Source organism: Melozone crissalis, unplaced genomic scaffold (genome assembly GCF_028551555.1).
Source record: "Melozone crissalis strain CALT ecotype California unplaced genomic scaffold, PUWL_Pcris_2 ptg000005l_1, whole genome shotgun sequence".
NCBI classification, from domain to species: Eukaryota; Metazoa; Chordata; class Aves; order Passeriformes; family Passerellidae; genus Melozone; species Melozone crissalis.
In genome coordinates, this window is record NW_026535783.1 from 21,443,287 (window position 1) to 21,464,407 (window position 21,121).

Genomic DNA, 21,121 nt, shown 5'->3' on the forward strand with positions numbered 1-21,121 from the left:
GAGAGTCAAGTTAGAAAGACACACTGGGAACAAACCCCAAGGATTTCTTCTGATGTCAGATAAAACTCTCATTAAACCACAGATAATTCATGACGCCATGCCAAGCCAGTATTTCCACTGGAACAGATCAAATCCTTAGGTCGGTTTTAGCACTTTCTGACTATACTTTTTATAAAGGCTAAATATAATTTCCTCACTTCCTTAGAGTAACTTGTTTTGAATAAGCAATTTCTCATATGCATTATTGTAAAAGCACTTGAATCTTAAGAATGTAAGCAGCTTTTTAAAACAACTTAGAAACATGACTGTCTGGTTAAAAAGAACTAAATTTCAATAATTATAGAATAATTTAGGTGTAGTATTAATGAAATAGAAATAAACAAATATTTCTGATTTGTGGTTAAGTGTAGGTTGATTTATTTTTTTTTGTATGAGGTCCCATATTCCTGTTGCAGGACGATATGCATAAAACAGGCCAGTAGAAGTAAGAAGTAGCAAATATTAATCTGTACACATTTTATTTTATGACAGCTGATACTTTTCTTAGGGAGTACACTAGTTAAAGCCAAAATCTGCTCCTGCTTCTGAGAAGCACACAGTTAAGTCTGCATATATGCTGTACTATCATGGTTTTTGTTTTTTCCACTTCTTTTGCAGATTCAGTATTTCCAGAAGTGCAGGAGTTCAAAAAAAGGAGATTGACATATGAAAGAGTCCCTGGAAGAAGAGATGGACAAACACGTCTTAAATTCTTTTGAACAAAATGAAGATTTGCATATTACATACTTCTTTCTTTTTCCGTTCTTTAAAGGGAAATAAATGAATTATTGTTATTAGTTTTTAGAAAGTGATTAGGATTTGGAAATACTTACTAGCTCAGAATTCTTCTGTATGTTTTTAAAATGTTGCTAAACAAACTAGTTTCTTGAAGCTGGATAATTATGGCTTCTCTGTTGTCATGGTGATATACAGCTACTTTATCACTCTTAATATTTAAAAAAAAAAAAAAAAGGAAAAAGAAACAGAAACACGAGGGTCACTCTGGGTGAGGCACCTGTGTTTGCTGCCTGAGTCTGCTGCTTGTCCAATGTAAAGATGGGCTAGATCTGCCAGAATCTCAAGGCATCTCAAGGCTTCTCAGAGTCTTAGAGATTTCTTGCAATTACGGCTGTGACTTTTTGCAGCTGTCCCTTGGGTTCTGTTCCACTTCTGTTCTTCTGACAGGTCCTTCAGGAACAATAAGTTCCTGACCTCCTTTTAATCATAATCAGTCTAGGAAAAAGCTCTTTGTTTTATGGACAACATGCTAATAAGACTGTGTTGAAATTTAGCATTCTCATAGATTTAATTCAGGGGACTAAGCTGTGACCCTCACCCTTTGCATAACCTGCTGGAGGCCATTTGTTGGCATCCATGCTTTCCAGCCTTCTGCAGGGCATTGGCAAGTGGGGGGATGAAAGGTATCTGGGAGGCAGATCCAGATATAGGGTACAACTACAAGGAGTGAAAGATTGAATTTTCAAAAAAAAAAAAAATCTATCTCAGTTGTAATCTAAAGAACATGATAGAATAGTACCCAAACCCTCACTTTCCATCAGAAGATCTGGCAACAAAACTGGAAATACGTGTGGGAGCAATGGTAGACAGTAACTCCAGTCTGCCACAGAAATGCATAAATGGTTGTACCAGCATGCCAGCCAGCTCCAGAATGTCTTTCTCTGTTCAGTGGTGTTCAGCTGAGATGATTCAGGTTTCAAACTCACCAATCTTCTTAAGTTTGATGCAGTAACAGAAATGGGCGGGGGGGGGGGGGGGAGGGTGAGGGGGTAAGGTAATAAAAGAAAACCAACCAAGTTTAAGGTTTATGTTTGCACTTAAATACTTACTTGACATAAAGCCTTCATTAAGCACATATTCACTATTTCAGTAAATGAAGCCAGCACTTAGGGAAGAAAGATTTGGTCTCTCAGAGAAAACAGAGTGTGCTTTTTGACTGAATTCTTATAAGCTATGTCTGCACTAACTGCAATGTTAGTTCACAGTAATATTCCTGAATTATTTGTACATTCATAGTTTGCAGGATTTGAGAAAATACCTTTCACAGGTGGTAACATAAAAAGATTTCTAGTAAAATTGCAACAAGCCACTGTTTCCTAGAATAAGAGAAAGACTGAAATAAAAGTTGCAATTTGCTTACTATCCATGGTCCATTTTTGTGGTAACCTGACCTAACCATTTTCCTTCTTTTGCATCATGGTTTATGTTGTTCAGAAGTACCTCCCAAAAAAACAGGAATCTGGGTTTTTTTGAAGTATAGCTCTATAAAGCCTCAGTCACAGATGACCACAGTTTGAGAAAATTATATCTGCCAGTGCCAAGCTGTGTATTTATGTTCTCCTCTTCCAAAGGCAAAGGCTGACACCAGAACTTCCACATGAACAGTTGTGAAAGCATAGCACAGATCATCTGTAGATAACTTTGAAAACAAAGATATATTGTGTATATTAAATTAAAAAATTCAAATGCTGTCTGTGTTAAGTTTCCATTAGGTAGAAAAAATGTCAGCGTACAGTTAAATTACTGGCAATGTACTGGAAAATAAGGGAAAGGGCTTGCAATGACTATTGGTTTTTACTGGTTTTGTTTATGAAAAATCTCAAGTCTCTCAAAAATATGGACACATTGACAGTTTTATAAATCATTACATTCTTCCCCCTCCTTTTGTCTGTTTGATGTGGAATAGAATTACTGCTGAACTACAATGATGCACTTCCCCACTCCCTCCTCCCCTCTACCCACCCCCACCCTGCCAAATTACCTATTACTGTGAATTAGGAAGCAACTAATTCTTAGACAAAAAGGCACAGTACAAAAATCCAATCTCCAGTCTTACAGGTAGGGACACTCCATTCCTGGAACAAGTTTATAAACATTTTAGTGACCAGGCAGGAGGCAGCTGTAGATGGAGAAGAGCTGATCAGCTGGGAGAGATGACAGTGAGAAAAGTGGGGCTTTTCTGGCTCCCGTGAGGCACTGAGCATACAAATGTGGAGATTCACTCAATCTTCTTAACCCTGGGTGTCCTGTAAGACCTGCTGCCATCAGATGGTATCTGCACAGCAGATAGCCTTCTTGCATAGTCTTTGGTGAAGGAAGCTAAGATGCTGCACACAGCTGCCCGCCTGCAATTGCTCCAGCTGCAAGAGACCAGGAGGAGTTGGGCAGGGCAGCCAAGAGAGAGCCATGGTTGACTGGCTGTCTGGCAGTGGTGGCTCTCTGCTCTCTGCTGCACACTGTGATTTGGCCACTCCTTGTGCCAGCTCAGCAGCCACTTCAAAACCCAAGCTCCAAGTGGCATTGCCAAGCCTGAAAGCATATGCAGCAGAGGTTCTGGGGAGAGAAAAAAGTGTGGAGATGAGGGGAGGTTTTATTGCAAGAGGGAAAAGAAATATGAAGGGCTTGCCTAGGAGGAAGCAGGCAGCAGCCAAATACTGGCTGTCTAAAGGCTTTTGACTCATCAGTATCTTTGATATTTTGGTCTCAAACCAAGCCTCTGATGGCCTCTGTGCAACAGTATCTTGGTTTTCTCTAGACTTCTGTACCTGTGTCCAGTACTAACAGAAAAACTGCCATACTTAAATAGCCGGCAGTGAAAGGAAGTCAGAGTGAAGAGAAGCTCTGAAGGATGTTCTCTGTTTTTAAAGGCACAATACATACTGGCAGTATTACAGCTCTCACGCTGATGTCTTTCTGCAGGACAGCAACAAGAAAATATTTGACAAACCGCCTGGAGGACACTGTTGACCCATTTCAGTTAACATTCATGAGCATTAAGTACTTGGATTGCAGAGTTCTTCCTTACAGCTTCAAAACGTGTGAGCCTTATAACGTTGTTAGTATTTACAACCATGGTAAACAGATATGAATGGGATTTTTCTACTAATAAGATACAGTTTCTAAAAATCCAACAGCAACCATCTCTTCCTAAAAGAGCAAAGAGCTTGAGGCCTTCACTCCCACTGCAAAATCCACATATCCTTTTCTTTACAGTAGCTGCTCTTTGTTACAATTACACAATGAGTTCAAAGCCAAGAGGGATAGGAATTTTATTTCCAAACTTCTAAAATATTAATACAAACAATAGGAAGTACACAAAATTAAAAACCTATTTAAAAAGTTGTTCTTGTAAAAGTGCTCTATCAAAAAAGTGAAGGCAAATGACCAAGTACATTTTAGTAAATTCTGTGTATTGCAAACCGTGACAACAATGCATGCAGTTATCTTTGGGTGTTCAGAGATTCTTAGTGTCTGTTTGGTAATTTTAAATACGTCAACAAAATTCCACTGCAGCAGTACTGTTACAAAGTAGAAGAAGGCTTACAGATAAGAAGTATTGCAAGAAACATGATTTAGGAATCAGGCCTCTGTTACATATTGTGTTCAGCAGTTACTAAAATGTGTCATTATGCATTGAGATGCATTTGAAAAAAACCTAAAGTTGGTTCCAGGTCTTGCTAATGGAAGCAAAATGTCCTCTGAGGACATTACTTCAGCTCCAACAGCATTTAGCTTTATACTTTAATTATTCACTTTTAGGTTGTTTTATTTTGGAAAAAAAAATCCCCATGAGTAGTTTTTGCTAGTATTCTGGTGTTATTGTTTATCAAGATGAGAGTAAGTAATTTGATTAAAAATTCACATGTTTTTCATTTCTAAAATGTAAACTTCTTAAGTAATATTTGTATAGTTAGCATAGTGTAGTAAAAGTGGTGGTGATTATGAAGTTAAAAAACTTCAAGAACATTACTAAAATATAGTGGAATACAGATTCACAAGAACACAGAAACAGATATCTAGGATGTTGTTTTAGCCACATAAAAGACAGAGACTTTTCTTGTGAAGGAAAGGCAGTTGTTATTCATGTCATGCTTGAAGGCAATTCTCCAATGACCTTCCCTACAAGAAGAAAAAAAAGGCTTATTAAATGCCATTTTCTTATGCTGATAGATGTAATTTCTCTTAAAAATTGTAACAGAAAAGCTGCTTTGCACTGAGAAAAACCAAATAATTATTTTCCTTTGCTGAATGTTGATATCTTCACAATATCATAAAGTTTTTAACTGGCTTTTTTACTTTGCTCTGAATTTCTTATGATCCTAAGATAACACAAGAATAATAAACTAAATATTTGATCTACCAGCAAAAAGTACCAAATGACATCTTGGGCTGAGCAATGCATTTTTAAAAGCATTATAAATTAATCATCAAGTTCTTCTGAGAAAATATTTTGTAAGGTATCTGTACGATGTGATGAACTCAGAACATGTAGACACACACACAGACCCCCAGAAAACCAAAAGGTAGAAAGGCTGCTTAAATAACAAAAGAACATATGCAATGATATTAAGAATTTTACCTTATTTGCATGAAGAATTAATTTGGGTAGCACCCAAAATAAGAAAATCTGCTTTTGCTTCAACCTCTCTAAATTTTTCCAGAAGAGCATCTCATGTTCAATTGTTTCATTTCTTTAGGTTCAATCCTGTTTTGTTAAACCTATGTAGCAACAATCAAGGCCTTGCTATTGATGAGGCAAAAACTCCAGTCCAAGCTCAGTAACAGTTGGCAGCAGCAAGGAGAAGATTTTATGAGTACTTTATGTTTTAGCTTAAATTCTGCCCTTTGAGAAAACATCCATTTTTTCTTTAATAGCACTCTCATCAAAAGAACAGACTTCAGTGTTTCTTCCTCTCTCTGTAGATTTTTCAGCTCTTTAGCAGGAACTATTTTTATTCTTTCTTTAAAGAGGAGTAACCCCTTCTGAATATCCTACTTCCACATTTGTGTGTTGAGCAAAAGAAGTAGATTTTTCAAGTTATGGTGTGGTTCTAGTCAAGGCTACTAGCATGCATGGCCTTAATTTCTCCTGCTGCAATCACTGATAACCTTTGTGACAAATGGGAGAGGCCAGACTGAGAATCATGAAACTGGATCCCAAAGGTTTGCAAATGTTGGACAGCCACCCACCCACCTACTCTGCAGGTGTTACAGGAGTACAGGCAATGCAGAGTTCAGGGAGCAGCTCATCCTTTAGATCTGTCCTGAAAAAGGTTACAAAGGATGTGACTACAGATTGCCTCAGCTCCTCTCTGCTTCTACTGGTTTTGGTGCTGTACCAACAGTAAGAACAGGAAAAGCCTAAGGACAGACACAGTGAAATGAACTGCAATATGACATTAAAGACCAAAATGTATTTTAACATAATTCTTACTTAGGCTGTGAGCTAGTCATCAGAACATATAAAATTGCCACAGCTTTGTCTTACTTCTCCAAGCTGGGTAAGTGACTGTCTACTGTCTGCCTATGTCAAACACAGCTGTGTGTCTTAGACAATTTTAATTACTTTGGATGCTGCTAATTACCTTATTGCTGCACAAGCACAGAAACACAACTATCCCAACAAAAAAAACAACTCATAAAGAAAACACCTCTAGAAAGATCTGTAGAAAAGAGACATGCTTCCACTGCACCGCCTAAAAAACCCAGAAAACCATTTGCAGAGGCGGCAGAGAAATAATGAACACCCAAGCAAGGACTCAACACTTAAAGAAGTATCACTATGTGTCTTTGTCTCTCCAAGGGTTTGAGTTTCAAATTAGAGTGGTTGTCATAGCATCTTTATTACCTGATTTCAGAGCAGAGCACAGGATCGGGGTTCACGAAAGGGATTGCTCCCTGCAGGAACCCCAACAAGCAAGGCATCTTTGCAGGCATTTTGCATACAGTACTGCTGGAGTTCTGCAGCTGCCTGAGAGACCTGAAAAGGAAAAAAATCCAGAGAGGAAACTAATTCATTCACAAGCATCTATTAAGCATTTCCTCTTGAAGAGCTATTGTCAAACAGAGCTGGAGTGCAGCCAAGTCACCTCTCAGATTCTAGAACATCAAGTAAATCAGCACAGAAGCACAATTTACTCTCATGAAGCACACATGAAATGCTACACCAGTGATAAGCCAGAAGAGTGTAGAGGACTGAGGTGCCAGTGTGATGCAATTTCTCCCCATTAAAATGCTCAGAGCCCTGACAATTTTACAATCTTCTGTTGTGTTTGGAGGTTTATATTTGAACTCATATCCTCTGATAATTTATTAAAAGTATTTTCATTCCAAAGTTCTAAACAACACAGAGTATAACAAGGAGTGAAAGCAAAAAGATGAGGATGAAAAGCTTTTGAAGTCCAAATTGTCGTCTTCCCCCAGCAGTGAAGTCAGAACTTCAAATCCACACTCTGGCCCCCTAGAAGGAGAGTCCAGAGCTGCAGAACAAGCCCAAGATCCCAAAGGCAAAATCAGCACTGAACTCCCCTGCTCTCCTCGCGGATGGCAAGTCAGTCATGTGCCTACATTTTTGAAGGAAAATGTAGAGGAATTTCCAGTTTCTCAGACACACATCAGGAACAGCTGCAGAGAACTGTACAAAACCCATGCTGTCTGATAAATATTTTATAAAAGGAAATACTAAATATATTGATGGAACTGTAAGTTCCCCTCTGACCTCACCTCTGCCTTTGTTACAGGACTCCTGAAATACTGACTTTTCTTCCTACACCACTCTTCAGTGTTGCCAAAGCAATAACCAGAAGGACCATTCACATTTCCCAGCCTCCTGTCTAAAGGAACTACCCCAGAGCACCAGCGGAATTTCGGTTCTTGGCCATCCCATCTAACAGCATCTGGAAACACATGGGAAGTCTGGCCGAGCACACACTTTTGTTTGCTATTTTGCTGCTCTCCTGTTCACTCCTGTCTTCCAGTTCTTCCCCAGGCTCTCCTCCAGGATGCTCATCCTAGTAACTGCCTGAATTTAGCCAGGAGCTGATGCCACTTCAGGGAGTTGTTATCAGAAGATTTTTTTTCCCCTCAGCCTCCCAGGTTCTCTTGAAGGGAGAAGTGTCTGCAGCAAGGATTTCTGCTAAGTCAGCAGGCTTTGTCACTCCTTCCTTACCTGAGGAAAAGCCCTTTCTGGAGGCTGCAGAGGTCTCCTGCCCTGCCCAGCCCCTTGGACCCCCTGCAGCATCAGCACCCTTGCCTCAACCACAGCACCTGCCCCTTGTGGTGCCCCACTGTGCCCCACGGGGCCATCAGGCAGAGATCCCAAAAGCCAACACTGGCCAGGCCAAGGCCATGGGGAGCTTTTTCCTTTGAGAGTTAGCAGTGCCTACAGCATCTCCGTGCACTTTGCTGCCAAACCCTTCAACACAGACTGAGCTACATATGTCCTGATATATCCTCAAAAGATACAAAGCTACTCTTAGTCCTACCTATGCCCCATAACATTCTTCTTTTTCTCCTGCTCACACAGAAAATTTCTGCAGTATTTCATCACATGACAAACACACTCCCTTCAGCAGCCTCCACTTGCAAGATGTGTATGGGTACTTCTTCCTACTCAGTTTCCTCTTTCTGAAAATATTGTTCCTGTCTGCTTTTTTAGCCAGCAGGGTAAACAAAATCACCATTGGAACTTGGCAGTATGGAATGTATTTTTAAAAATCCTTTCATAACCAGCTTCCGTCTGGAAACACATTGTCTATTCAAAGCAGCTGAAACAATGTTTTCTCCCATTTCAGTGCTTGCAAAAACTGTACCAAGTGGTTTTTATCAGCTGAATATATTTCACATTATTTTTGTACAGTATGTGTAGAAACTCAGATGATACAATTTATATGACACATTTTCATCATGTGTCATTTGAAAGCCATGAACAGGCTCCTAGAACAGCAGACATAGAAAGAGGTCTGTGCACAGTGTTGCAAGAAAGATAAGTCTAAGGTCCATCAAGGACAAGCCTACCCGGATTACAAGAGCAAACTCATAAAAAAAATAGGGGGCCTTGAGAAGTCCAGCTCCAGAATATGTTATTGCCACAAAGTAACACCTGCAAACTACAAACTATGTATTTTATAGCCACTTCCCACCCACAAAAAAATAGTGGGGAGGAGTATATGAGTATTTTGAGTTTATGACTCAAAATGAGCAGGAACAGAGATCCAGGCACCAATAATAAGTGGTGAGAAACCATTTCAGTGTTTGGCAATACTCCTCCTTCCACAAGAGTCTACATTTCTACTCTGAAATATGTTGTTTCTCACATATTCCCACACCTTACTGTGGTGATAAGCACAGCACTTTTTAGTGAATCAAGCATCTGCTGATTCTGTTTTGCTACTAAAATGTAGTAACAAAACCAAATTGATTAGAATGATATCTAAAAGCCAGAGTGGTTTCACCTTGCAACAAGCACTTCAAATTTCCACCAGCCCAGGTCAGGAGTAGTAGGAACAAGTATTATGAATTATTTTTAAATCAATTAGCTAAGTTCCTGCAGCTCAATGTGTTGGCACTGCCATCAGACTGAGGAAGCTAGTCTTTTGTGACTGGCCAGAGAAAAATGGAGAATGCAAGCAGAGAGACGAGAAAAGTGCAGGATATCAATTAATTTGACCTCCATCACTTCATAGACTATGCTGGATTTTGTGCGTGGTGATGAACGCCCCACATCTGCTGGAAACCAAGAGCTGTCTCGGTCAGGTCACCAAACCTGAGGAGCTGGCAGACGACAGGACCGCCTCATCGTGCTGCCTTTGTCTGGAAATGTGCAAGCAGGAGAAGATTCATGCATGCGTAGCAAATCGCCTGCCTTTCCCCAGTGTGCCAGCGGGTACCACCCCGCACCGCCTCCCCCTGCAGATCCTGCCAGCGCTCCGAAGCAGGGGGGAGTCGGGCTGCGAGGAACTACTCTCGGTTATCTGTTTGCTGGTGCAGAACTAACGAGGAGCTGCTGTATTATTTATCACGGCTCCTTCCACCAGGGAACGGCACTGGCTCCATCACTGCCGTGCGGCCGGGGCTCGCAGCCCGCCGCGCACACCTCGCCCCCCTCGCCCCCTCCCTTGCCCGGGCGGGCGGCGCCCACCAGTGCGGAGGGAAAGGCAGGAGCGGCTCCGCTCTCCCGGCCCGCCGCGGGGGTCGCGGCACCCCGCGCCCCAGCCCGGCCCCGGCTCACCTTGATCCGCTCCACGGCCGCCTCCAGCTTCAGCTGCTCCACCAGCCGCTGCATGGTGCTCAGGCTGCCGCCCGACGACATACCGGAGCCGGGGGGAACACGGAGGGGATGGAGCGGGCACGCAGCGCGATTCCGGCGGGCTCGGCTCGGCTCGGCTCGGCTCCCTCCGCCCCGGGGAGGGGCCGGGGCCGCTCCGCCCGCAGCCCCCGCGGACCGCCCTGGCTCTCGGCAGGACCCCGCTGCTCGCTGCCGCCTGCAGCGCCTTGCGGCGGCGCTCGGTGCGGGCTGGGGCTGCTTTGGGGGACGGAAACCTGCTGGTTACAGCACGGCCGAAAAAAATGAAAGAGAAGAAAAGGAAACAAAACATAAAGTGGGACGGGGGGAAGGAGGGGAGAAGAAAAAAAAGAGGGGGAAGTGGGAGGAAAAACAGGGAGGTAGAATAAGAGGAAAAAAAAAGACGAAAAAGAGGGAAAACGGGGAAAAGGAGAGAAAAAGGAAAAAAGGAGGGGAAAGGCACAAAAGAAGTGGGGGGAAAACAGGGAGAAGCAGAGGAGAAAGGGAATTCATAGTGTCATAGAATAGTTTCAATCGGAAGGGACTTTAAATATGGCCTAGTTCTAACCCCACTACTTTGGGGAAGGATGCCACCCACTACATCAGGTTACTCAGAGCCCTACCAAACTTAGTCTTGAACACTGACAGAGATGGAGTTCTAAACATGTCTTCTGCCCACAGGCAGCTGTGAGGTTCCAACTGCCTGGCAGCTGCTGCCAGTGTTGCTGCATCTCTCCACCCAGAGCTGTTCACCACCATTTCAGTACTGACCTCTCACATAAAGAAGTCCTCTCCCTTTTGGCAGCTGTTATTTTGATGGCTTGTTTGAAAGTTGTTGGAATTAAGCTTACAGCCTAAAATGGTTGTTCTGAACATAAGACAGGACAATGAGGATGTCAGGCCCAGTCAGAATGGGTTTCTGGAAGACAGGCCCTGCCAGACCAACCAAATATCCTTCTGTAGCAAGGTGTCACCACTAGAGAATGAGGCAAAGGCTGTGGATGTTGTCTACCTAGACTTCAGCAAGGCCTTTGACACCATCTCCCACAGATTATCCTGGAGAAACTGTCAGCTCATGGTGTTTATGAGTGAACTCTTTGCTGGATAAGAACTGGCTGGATGGCTGAGACCAGAAAGTTGTGGTGAATGGAGTTAAATGCAGCAGACAGCTGGTCACTAGTGGTGTTCTCCAGGGGTCAGTATTTGGGCCGGCCCTGTTTTATGTCTTCGTCACCTATCTAGATGGATGAGAGGATAAAGTCCACACCCAGCAAGTTCACAGATGACAACAAGTTGGATGGGAATGTTGGCCTATAGGGCAGGAAGGCTCTTCAGAGGGATCAGGACAGCCTGGATCGATGGACTGAGGCAAATTGTGTGAGGTTCCACAAGACCAAGTGCTGAGTGATGCCTTTGGGTCACAACACCCCAGGCAGTGCTGCAGGCTGGAACTGAGTGGCTGAAAAGCTGCCTGTCAGAAAAGGATGTGGGAGTGCTGATCAAGAGCAGCTGAACATTGCCCAGCATGTGCCCAGGTGGCCAGGAAGGACAATAAATCCTGGTCCATATCAGCAGTACTGTGGCCAGCAGGACCAGGGCAGTGATTGTCCCTCTGTACTCAGCAATGGTGAGGCCATGCCTCATGTCATGTGCCCAGTTCTGGGCCCCTCACAACAAGAAGAACATTGAGGTGCTGGTATTGCCAAATTTTTGGGACTCTGACATTTTAGGAACACAGACAAACGTTTAGGTCCAGAAAGGAGATATTGCTTATAGTACAGAGGGTGCAAGGTGGAAGTTTTCCTACAAATCAAGTACACCAAGGAGTGAAAACAAAGAGAATTTATGCACAAAATTTTACATAAACCTGCCTATCCAGTACCTAGTTACCACCTACCTCATGCATAGTCATTTAGTTTGCACAGCCTTATGACTTGTCATCATAGCAACATGGGCTTCTTCTGGGGTCTCTCGTGGTCACTCTTGGTCATTTGGGGAGGTGTCCTCTACGAAGTTTCAAGCAAAGTTCATTTCGGGTCCAGCAGAACAATGGTCTTAATGGTCTTTTCCAACTTTAATGATTCTATAATGCTGTAGGGACAACCAGGTATGCACATGCTTGTGCCTCAGTCAGAGCCTCAGCATGGTCACGGAAAAGACACACTGAATCTTCTCCAAGATCCCAATACTTTGCAACCCTTTTCCCCATAATGATCTCACCACTACCCAGTACCAGCAATACTTGTTCATGTAGACATTTCTCTCTCAAGTCGATTCAACCTACACTGGCTATTCTAGGCCTACTATTGTAACTCTCAACAGTCTCTGAATATTTATGCCCAGAAAACCAACATAATTTAGAACTACCATGATAATCTAAAAATGTGTAGTATCCTCTGCTAATGAGGTGTCATTGCACTGCTGGCAGCTTTCTAAAGACACCTGAGATTTTCCATCCTTTGTCACAGGAATGTGACTGCAGTGTTTCTGCCCAGCAAATTTTTGCTGCATTCTATGAATTTATGTCTGCATCTGATTATTTTCAAAGGAGTGACATGTCCAGAGAAGACAAAACTCCAAAGTGAACACAGTAAAATGGTTCATTTCCAGCAGGTTGTATGATATATCTGACTTCTCCAGGCACTTGATATCCAGCCAGAAGTGCTACAGAGACAAAACACCATTGCCACTGAAAGATACAGCGCTGTCCTCTGCCAGGACTGTACCTCCATTGCATTGATTTCCACTGTACTATCAGGTCATGAAATTAATCTTGATTGCAAGGAAGGTAGACGTCAAGGGAAAACAGATCCGTGTTTGGCTTCATATTTGCATAACCCAAATATTTTGCTTGGAAAAGGACAGAGCAAAATGAGGCAGAAGGGCAAGAGCAGCACAGCTGTTAGCCTGTGAAACTGCACACACAGGTTTAGATCTTCCTGAATACAATTGCCTTGTACATTTCCAGATGTGACTGTCTTTTCTAATAATCAGCACCACTGTATTTGTGCTTAGCTTCATTCTCTGTTTCTAACACAGCAATTTATTCTTCCCTCTTCCACTCTTGCAGGAGACTGTGTTTTGGAGGATGAAGCAGCAGTACACCAAAGCTGTGGTCTCTCACTTCGTATGCATCTTTGCAGTGTCCCTAAGATTGCTTCATAAAAGCAAGCATAGCTTTTTCTGCATATCTTCCTTAACAATTTTTAGACTTTGATTGATAATTAGATGCAAAATTAATTAAGTTCATTGCTTCTCTGCATTCAACAGAGATTAAGGAACAATCCAGCAGTTCCTCTTCAATTTTACTACTGTGTACAGAGATTCAGCACAGTATTTCTATCATGCTGTTCTGGTTTCAGCTGTGATAGAGTTAATTTCTTCTCAGTAGCTGTTACAGTCTTGTGTTTTGGATGAGAATGGTGTTCATAACATACTGATGTTTTGGTTTTTGCTAAGTCCTGTTTATCCAAAGTCAAGGATTTTTTATTCCCTCCTTTCCTCATGCTCTTCCAAATCGGGAGGGAGCATAGCAGGGACAGGTGACCATAATTGACCAAAGGGATATTCCACACCATAGAATGTCCTGCCCAGTACCTGATCTGGGGGGAGTCACCCATCTGGGTTTGAGAAGAGGAGTCTGGCATCAGCCAGCAAGTGGTGAGCAATTGCATTGTGCATCACTTGCTTTTTTCCCTTTTTGTTATCATTATATTATTTTACTTTATTTTTAATTATCAAATTGTTCTTATTTCAACATACAAATTTTAATTCAGCTCTCCTTCCCACCTCTCCAAACTGTCCAGCTTTTGGGCAGGCCTCTGGGTATGGTTCTCAGTTATTTATTTGACCTTAAAGAGGACTCGAACTATTTGCAACAACATGCTGGCTCCCAATAAGAAGACCAATTGGGTTTCAAAGTAGTCAAAGGATATTTGAAATCTTAAAAATTCTTGATTACTGTAATCAGCCTGGAGGGCAAGGAAGGAAAAAAAGAGAGGGACAAAACAATAGGAAGATGTTTCCCCCATAGGTTGTTCCTCTGAGGAAAAAATTACTAAGATTATTAATTGTTCACAGTAAAGAACTCCCAAAGCACAGAGGTGACTGCAATGCTGAGTACATATACCTGACTGGTGTCCTGGCCAGCAACACCGTCATATCATAGTCCCACCCTACAAAATACACCACAGAGAACAAGTACTGCAAGTAAAGTATCACTAATACAACACAGACAAAATGTCACAAATATGAGAGTGAGTAAGTCCACATTGTAGCTAACAACTGTTAAAGTACTACAATGAATGTTTATAACAATTTTCTTTTAGCACACTTTCAGACCTGCCCTTATATCAGCCTTTTGGGTCCATGATCAGGTGCCAAAAAGACTGTTGTGCTTTAAGGCCAGATGGAAATCAAGCACAAAGCAACCACTTGATCAACTCCACCCCCTCTCTCTACCTCCAATCCAGTGCAATGGGGAGAACGATCAGAGTAAAATTCATACGTTGTGATAAGAACAGTGTAATAATTGAAAATACAATAAAATACAAACATAAAAATTAGAAAAATAAAAATAAAAAATTGAAGAAAAAGAAAAAGAAAAAGAAAAAGAAAAAGAAAAAGAAAAAGAAAAAGAAAAAGAAGAAAAAGAAAACAAACAAGTGATCTACAATGCAATTGCTCACCTCCTGCTGACTGATATCAGACTCCTCCTCCCCACGCCCAGAGCAGCAGCCATTTCAGGTAACTCTCCCCACTTTATATACCAGGCTTTATGTTCTCTGCTGTGGAATATTCATTTGGCCATTTCAGGTCACTTGTCCCAGCTATGTTCCCTCTCAGTTTGGTTTTTTGTTCTGGCAGAGCATGAGATATGGGAGGGAGAAAAAAGTCCTTGGCTTTAGATAAGCACAATTTAGCAAAAAGCAAAACATCACTGTGTTATCAACACCATTTTCATTCTCAATCCAAAACACAGCAGTGTAACAGCTACTGAGAAGAAATTAACTCTGCCCTAGCTGTTACCTGAAAAGCTGAATAGTTTGGAGTGACAGGGTGTGTGGGGTTTTTTGAGAAAGTATGTAGGGCAGTGGGCAACTTCAAGATGTTTGCACCTTACACCTGAGCAAGTACAGAATCCAGAAACTAGTAAACTACTTTTTAGAACTGCGCTGTCGCCCTGGCAGCCCAAAGAGAAACCAAATCACTGCAACATATTGTGGTGGCCCAGGTTTATTGAGCCACGGTCAACACTGCTCAGTAGTCTCAGGGGGAAAAGAAGATCTCTATCAGTGAGATGAAAACAGACCATGGAGCTGATCCAGCCACTGTGAGACACTGCAGCTGCTCCAACCCCAGCAACAGGAACTGCCACTGAAACCTCTGAAACAGAATCTACAGGTACCAATGTCAGTCACCCCTGTCCAAAAGTGGAAGAACTGTACATGAAAGTACAAAGTACATGAAAGTACAAAAAAACCTTTAGCAAAAACAGTCAAGGAGGACAGGAAGAATAAAGAGGACAAAGAAGCAGCAATGTCACAAGGGTGAATTACAGAGCCTTCTTCAAGGCTGTCACAGGAACTGGAAGAGGAGACAGAAGAGACAGCCACAACTTGATCCCTTTCCTTGAGTGAGCTGCGGGAGATATGAGAATATTAAGTCATTGTCCAGGTGCCTGTATAATCACCTGGCTGCTCCAGTGCTGGGACAACAGAGCCAACAGTGTGGCTTTAAGAGAGTAAGGAAAGCAGGGAGCTGGGACCATTTGCTGAGAAATGGGGCATTGACAAAGCAGTGGGAAAAAAGACACAAGTCCTTTGTCTGTGGACATGACTCTTATCAAGTGTGAGGACAAGGTATCCCTATAAAGAAGATATTCCATGAAACTTAAGCAAATGGGCTGCAATAGATAAAGGTATTAAATACCTGAGGGAATTTATCATATGAAAAGTGATATATTTTGACACGGATGATGTGCAGCTCACCCAGGTCCAGATGATGTCTTATGTCCACAGTTCATGGCGGGAATTTCTACAGAGTGCACCAACAGCACGTGCCAACCCCCTTGTCAACAATAGTTTGGAAAGATGATGTACAACCAACAGTGGGTGATTTTCCACATCCAGAACTACAAAGACAGTATTCCTTCCCCCATCACTGTAGCTGTGGAAAAGCTATCAGATAAACTGGTAGATAAGCTGACTCAGGATTTTCAGGATTTCAGAGGCAATATGTCCTGCTCCTCACCCATTGGGGCCCCTATTTCTAAGACTGACAGCAGGTGTCCTCTTGCTCAAGAAAGAGGATATGAAAGGTACACATTTAGGGTACTGCATGGTTTTATCAGCAGGACAATGGAGACAATATGAGGAAGTGGGATGAACAATCCACCTTGATCCTAGATGAACAGGTGCAGGAATTGAAGGGGAAAACAAGCACAGTGCAATTTTTTTCTAGAGAGGTTGCTACTCCAGTCTCCAGCAGACAGTTTTCCAGACAGAATGGAGGTCTGGTCATACTACTGGCCCTGTGGAGAGAAGTTCTAGTCCATTTCTACAAGATGTTAGTGAGGAACTTTCAGATCAGTATTAGAGGGGCCCTGCCTCTTAGCCAGGTGGAGGAGAGGGATGACTGGGTTTACTGGATTGTGTGGATTTAATGGCCTGGCACAGCAGCCCCACAGGATTAAAGGCTTTGCTAGATACTGTACCCTAATGCCATCAAGCTATACAGGGACAGAATCCAGTTGTATCTCTGGAGTCACAGCTAACTCTGTTGGAGGCTAAGATTTGTCCAACTGAGAATTAGAGGCAAAAGGACCCTAGTGTGCCTAGACCAGAGGGTCCATGCATCCTTGGCAGGGACTGTGCCAGGAGATGGTATTTCAGAGATCCAAGAGGGTATTGGTGGCCTTTTGGTATAACTTCTCCAGAGACAGAGGAAATTAAACAGCGGTCTACCTTGCCTGGTCTCTGAGAGGACTGTCCTGTTGTGGGGTGCTGAAGAGCAGCAGGTGCCAGCCATCACCACAATGGTGCATGGGAGGTACTAAGGCTCCAATGGAGACTCTGCAATTCCCACCCATGAGGTGTTTTGCTGGCTGGAGAGCCAGGGAGGGATCAGCAGGACCTGCTTACCCCTTAGCAGCCCCATATGGCAAGTGTGAAAGTCTAATGGGGAGGGAGACTAAGAGTAGATTATCGTGGCCTGAGTGAATGTCACCTCTGAGTGCTGCCACAGCCAACATTTGGAGCTTCAATGCGAATGCCAGTCAAAGGCAGCCAAGTGGTGCCACCACTGACATTGCTGACGTGATTTCTCAATCCCTCTGGCAGCAGAGAGCAGGCCTCAGTTTGTTTTCACTTGGAGGGATGTCCACTAGACCTGGAACTGACTGTGCCAGGGATGGAAACACAGCCCCATCTGCAATGGACTGATCCAGACTGCCCTGGAACAGGGTAAAGCAGCACATCTGGAATATATTGATGATATCTTTGTTTGGAGGAATACTGCAGGAGATTTTTGAGAAAGGAAAGAAAATCCAAATCCTTCTAAAGTCCATATTTTTCATAAAACAGGGTAAGGTAAAGGGACCTGCATAGGACATGCAATTTTTAGGAATAAAATGGCAAGATGGACATGACCAGATCCTAATGGACATTATTAATAGGATAACAGTGATGTGCCCACCAACTACCTAGAAATAAACACCACCTCTTAGGCACTGTGGAATTTTGGAGAATGAACATTTCAAATTAGTCTGATTGTAAGCTCCCTCTAGCAGGTGACACAGAAGAAGAATGATTTTGAATGGGGCCTTGGACAGCAACAAGCCTTTGAATAAATCAAACAGGAGATAATTCATGGTGTATCCCTTGGGCCAGTCTGAATAGGGCAAGATGTAAAAAATGTGCCTTATACTGAAGCTGAAGAGAATGGTTCTTCCTGGAGCCTCTGACAGAAAGCGCCAGGTGAGGCTCAAGGTTGAACCCTAGGTTTTTGGAATTGGGCATACAGAGGATCTGAGGCGTATTATACTCCAACCAAAAAGGAAATACAAGGCAGCTTATGGTGTCCAAGCCACTTTGGAGGTGATTGGTACTGAAGCACAGCTCCTCCTGGTACGCTGGTTGTACAGTGGGCTGGATATTTAAAGGGGATATCTCCTCTACACACCATGCAACCAATGCTATATGGAGTAAGTGAGTTGCACTGGTTGCACAATGAGCTTGGACAGGAAACCTCATAATCCAGGAATCTTAGAAAGGATCATGGACTGGCCAGAAGCAAATATATGGGAATGTCACCAGAAGGAGAGGTAATATGTGTTGGAGAGGCACCACTATGTAATACATTACCAGAAAAGAAGGAGGAATATGCCTATTTTATTTTGGTCCTTGCTGTCCTTGTGGGAAAGTACCAGGGGTGGAAAGTGGCTGTATGGAGTTCCCCACAACAAGTTGCAGAAACTGCTGAAGGAGAAGGTAAATCGAGTCAGTTTGTAGAGTTGAAAACTGTCCAGCTGGCCTTGGACATGGCTGAATGAGAGAAGTGGCCGATGCTTTATACTGATTCACAGGTGGTGGCAAACGCTCTGTGGGGGTGGTTGCAGTAATGGCAGCAGAATAATTGGCAGTGTAGGGGTAAACCCATCTGAGCTGCTGCATGGTGGTAAGATATTGCTGCCTGGAAGGAGAGCCTGGTTGTGAAGGTGCACCATGTAGCCAAGGCTGGGCCACTGAAGAACTTCAGAATAACCAGCAGATGGATCAGGCTTCCGGGACTCAGGAGCCTCAGGTGGACCTGGACTGGCAACTCAAGGGTAAATTATTTCTAGCTTGGTAGGCCCATGACATCTTGGGACACCAAAGAAGAGATGCAACATAGAGATGGGTTTGGGATTGAGAGATGGACCTGACCAAGGACACAGGTTAACCATGAATGTGAAACATGAGCTGCCAAACAGCAGGCCAGGTGGGTAAAGTCTCTTTGGCATGGAGGATGGTGCCTGAAGTATAAATACGGGGAGGCCTGGCAGATTGACCATATATAGCCCCCTAAGTCTGTGATGGTGAGTGCCATGTGCTTACAGTGGTGGAAGCAGCCACTGTATGTGTGGGGAAGTGCCCTGTGCCTCATGCCACTGCCTGGAACTCCATCCTGTGCCTGGAAAAGCAAGTCCTGTGGCAAAATGGCACCCCAGAAAGATCTGAATCAGACAGTGAACTTCCTTCCTAATGTCCTCATAGACGTTTGGGCCAAAGAACATGGCATTGAGTGGATGTATCATTCCCTGGCATGCACCAGCCTCTGGAAAGAATGAATTATGTAATGCACTGTAAAGACTACACTGAGAGCAATGAGTGGCGGGACATTCAAATGTTGGGATACACATTTAGCAAAGGTCACCTGGTTAGATACCAGAGGATCTGCCAGCCAGGCTGGCCCTGCCCAAAGTTTTTTGTGGTATAGAAGGGGATAAATTTCCTGTAGTGCCTACTAAAAACATGCTGGGGAAAAAAGTTTGACTTATTCCTGCCCCAGGCAAAGGCAAACCCATCTGTGGGATTGCTTTTCTCAAGGACCCAGGTGCACTTGGTGGGTAATGTTGGAGGATGGGGAAGTCCTGTGTGTGCCTCAAGGCAATTTGATTTTAGGTGAAAATAGCCAATGAGTTAAATTGTATGATGTTTGTCATTATGCAACACTATGACACATACAGCTATTATTACCACTTCTACACACAGAAGTGGTGCATCACCTGCATGTGCATCACCTCACAGAGCACCTCACGGCATCAATCCTAATCACAACTGTTCTGGGGGTCTGAGCCTGACTTCCTCTGATCATCGCACTCACAAAAATCAACTTAGATAAAACCACCAAGTGCAGCAGTACCGGGGTCAGAACTGGCTAAAATGTGCAGCAAGAAACAAACCAATACCTCAGTTCATCTTTTCTGCTTGAAAGGCTCTTACCAAGGATGAAGGCCAAAGTCATGGGTAAAATGAATTCAACAAATTTTTCAAATTGTGTGTCTGTTTTATGAACACTTAACAGAGTGTTCCATTGACTAAAAGAATGATGTTTGTGTACCTATCAAAACAGATAAATAGGGTAGGTAATGGGATATTGGGGAATGTGAAATTTGACATAACGCAGATGATATAGAATAAGCAATGGGCATGGTCCTGATTACAGCTAGGGTAATTTCTTCTCAGTAGCTGCTACAGTGCTGTGTTTTGGACTGAGAATGAGAATGGTGTTGATAACACAGTGATATTTGGGTTTTTGCTAAGTCGTGTTTATCCAAAGTCAAGGACTTTTTCTCTCCTTGTCTTGTGCTCTGCCAGTGAGAAGATAAAAAAAAAAAAAACCCAACAAGCTGGGAGAGAGCATAGCTGGGACAAATGACCTAAACTGACCAAACGGATATTCTACACCAGAGAACAACATGCCTGGTATTTAAACTGGGGGGTTACCCAGAAGGCCTGTGGATCTGGGTAGAGGAAGGGCTGTCTGGCATGTCAGTGGATGGTGATCACTTGCATCGTGCATCACTTGTTTATTATTTCCCATTAAACTGTTTAAACTGTTCTTATCTCAACATACAAGTTTTACTTTGACTCTTGTCTCTGTTCTACCAGGGCACGGGGCAAAGAAAGGGGAGTTGAACAAGTGGCTATGAGGTGTTTCATCTCCAGCTGGACATAAAACTACAACACATGTTTTTGAATATGTTATTTTAAACAGAAAACTGAAACTACATTTCAAAAATGTGCAAAAGGTCAGGAGCAGCAGTTCAAAACCTGTGCTCCCAGAACCAATCTCCACAGAAGGCAGCTAACAAGGCACTGTTTTCAGCAGTTTCCTTCTAAGGAACTCACTTTTACAAGAGTGAGGACAGGAGAGAGACTATGCTCCCATCTTTCCTTCCCCAGTAAAATTACTGAAGAGGAATTAGGTAGCAGAATCCCTTTTACCAGCAAATCACAG

General features: G+C 43.0%; 2 protein-coding genes across 2 annotated transcripts in view; one reads left to right on the forward strand and one right to left on the reverse strand.

Annotated features, from left to right (window-relative positions):
* The window catches only part of SHOC1 (shortage in chiasmata 1), a 45,854-nt gene extending 45,061 nt beyond the window's left edge, over window positions 1-793 (forward strand). The window contains exon 28 of the mRNA XM_054287554.1: window positions 658-793. Within this exon, the coding sequence (XP_054143529.1) occupies window positions 658-758 (101 nt within the window). The 3' untranslated portion in view covers window positions 759-793. The remainder of the gene's footprint in view (window positions 1-657) is intronic.
* Window positions 794-4,081: 3,288 nt separating this feature from the next.
* Window positions 4,082-10,245, reverse strand: GNG10 (G protein subunit gamma 10). The gene is made up of 3 exons (XM_054285274.1): window positions 10,067-10,245; window positions 6,686-6,817; window positions 4,082-4,956 (listed from the first exon to the last, which is right to left on the reverse strand). Exons 1-2 carry the CDS (start codon window positions 10,145-10,147, stop codon window positions 6,692-6,694), a joined length of 207 nt encoding a protein of 68 aa, XP_054141249.1. The 5' UTR covers window positions 10,148-10,245; the 3' UTR covers window positions 4,082-4,956; window positions 6,686-6,691.
* Window positions 10,246-21,121: the final 10,876 nt, after the last annotated feature.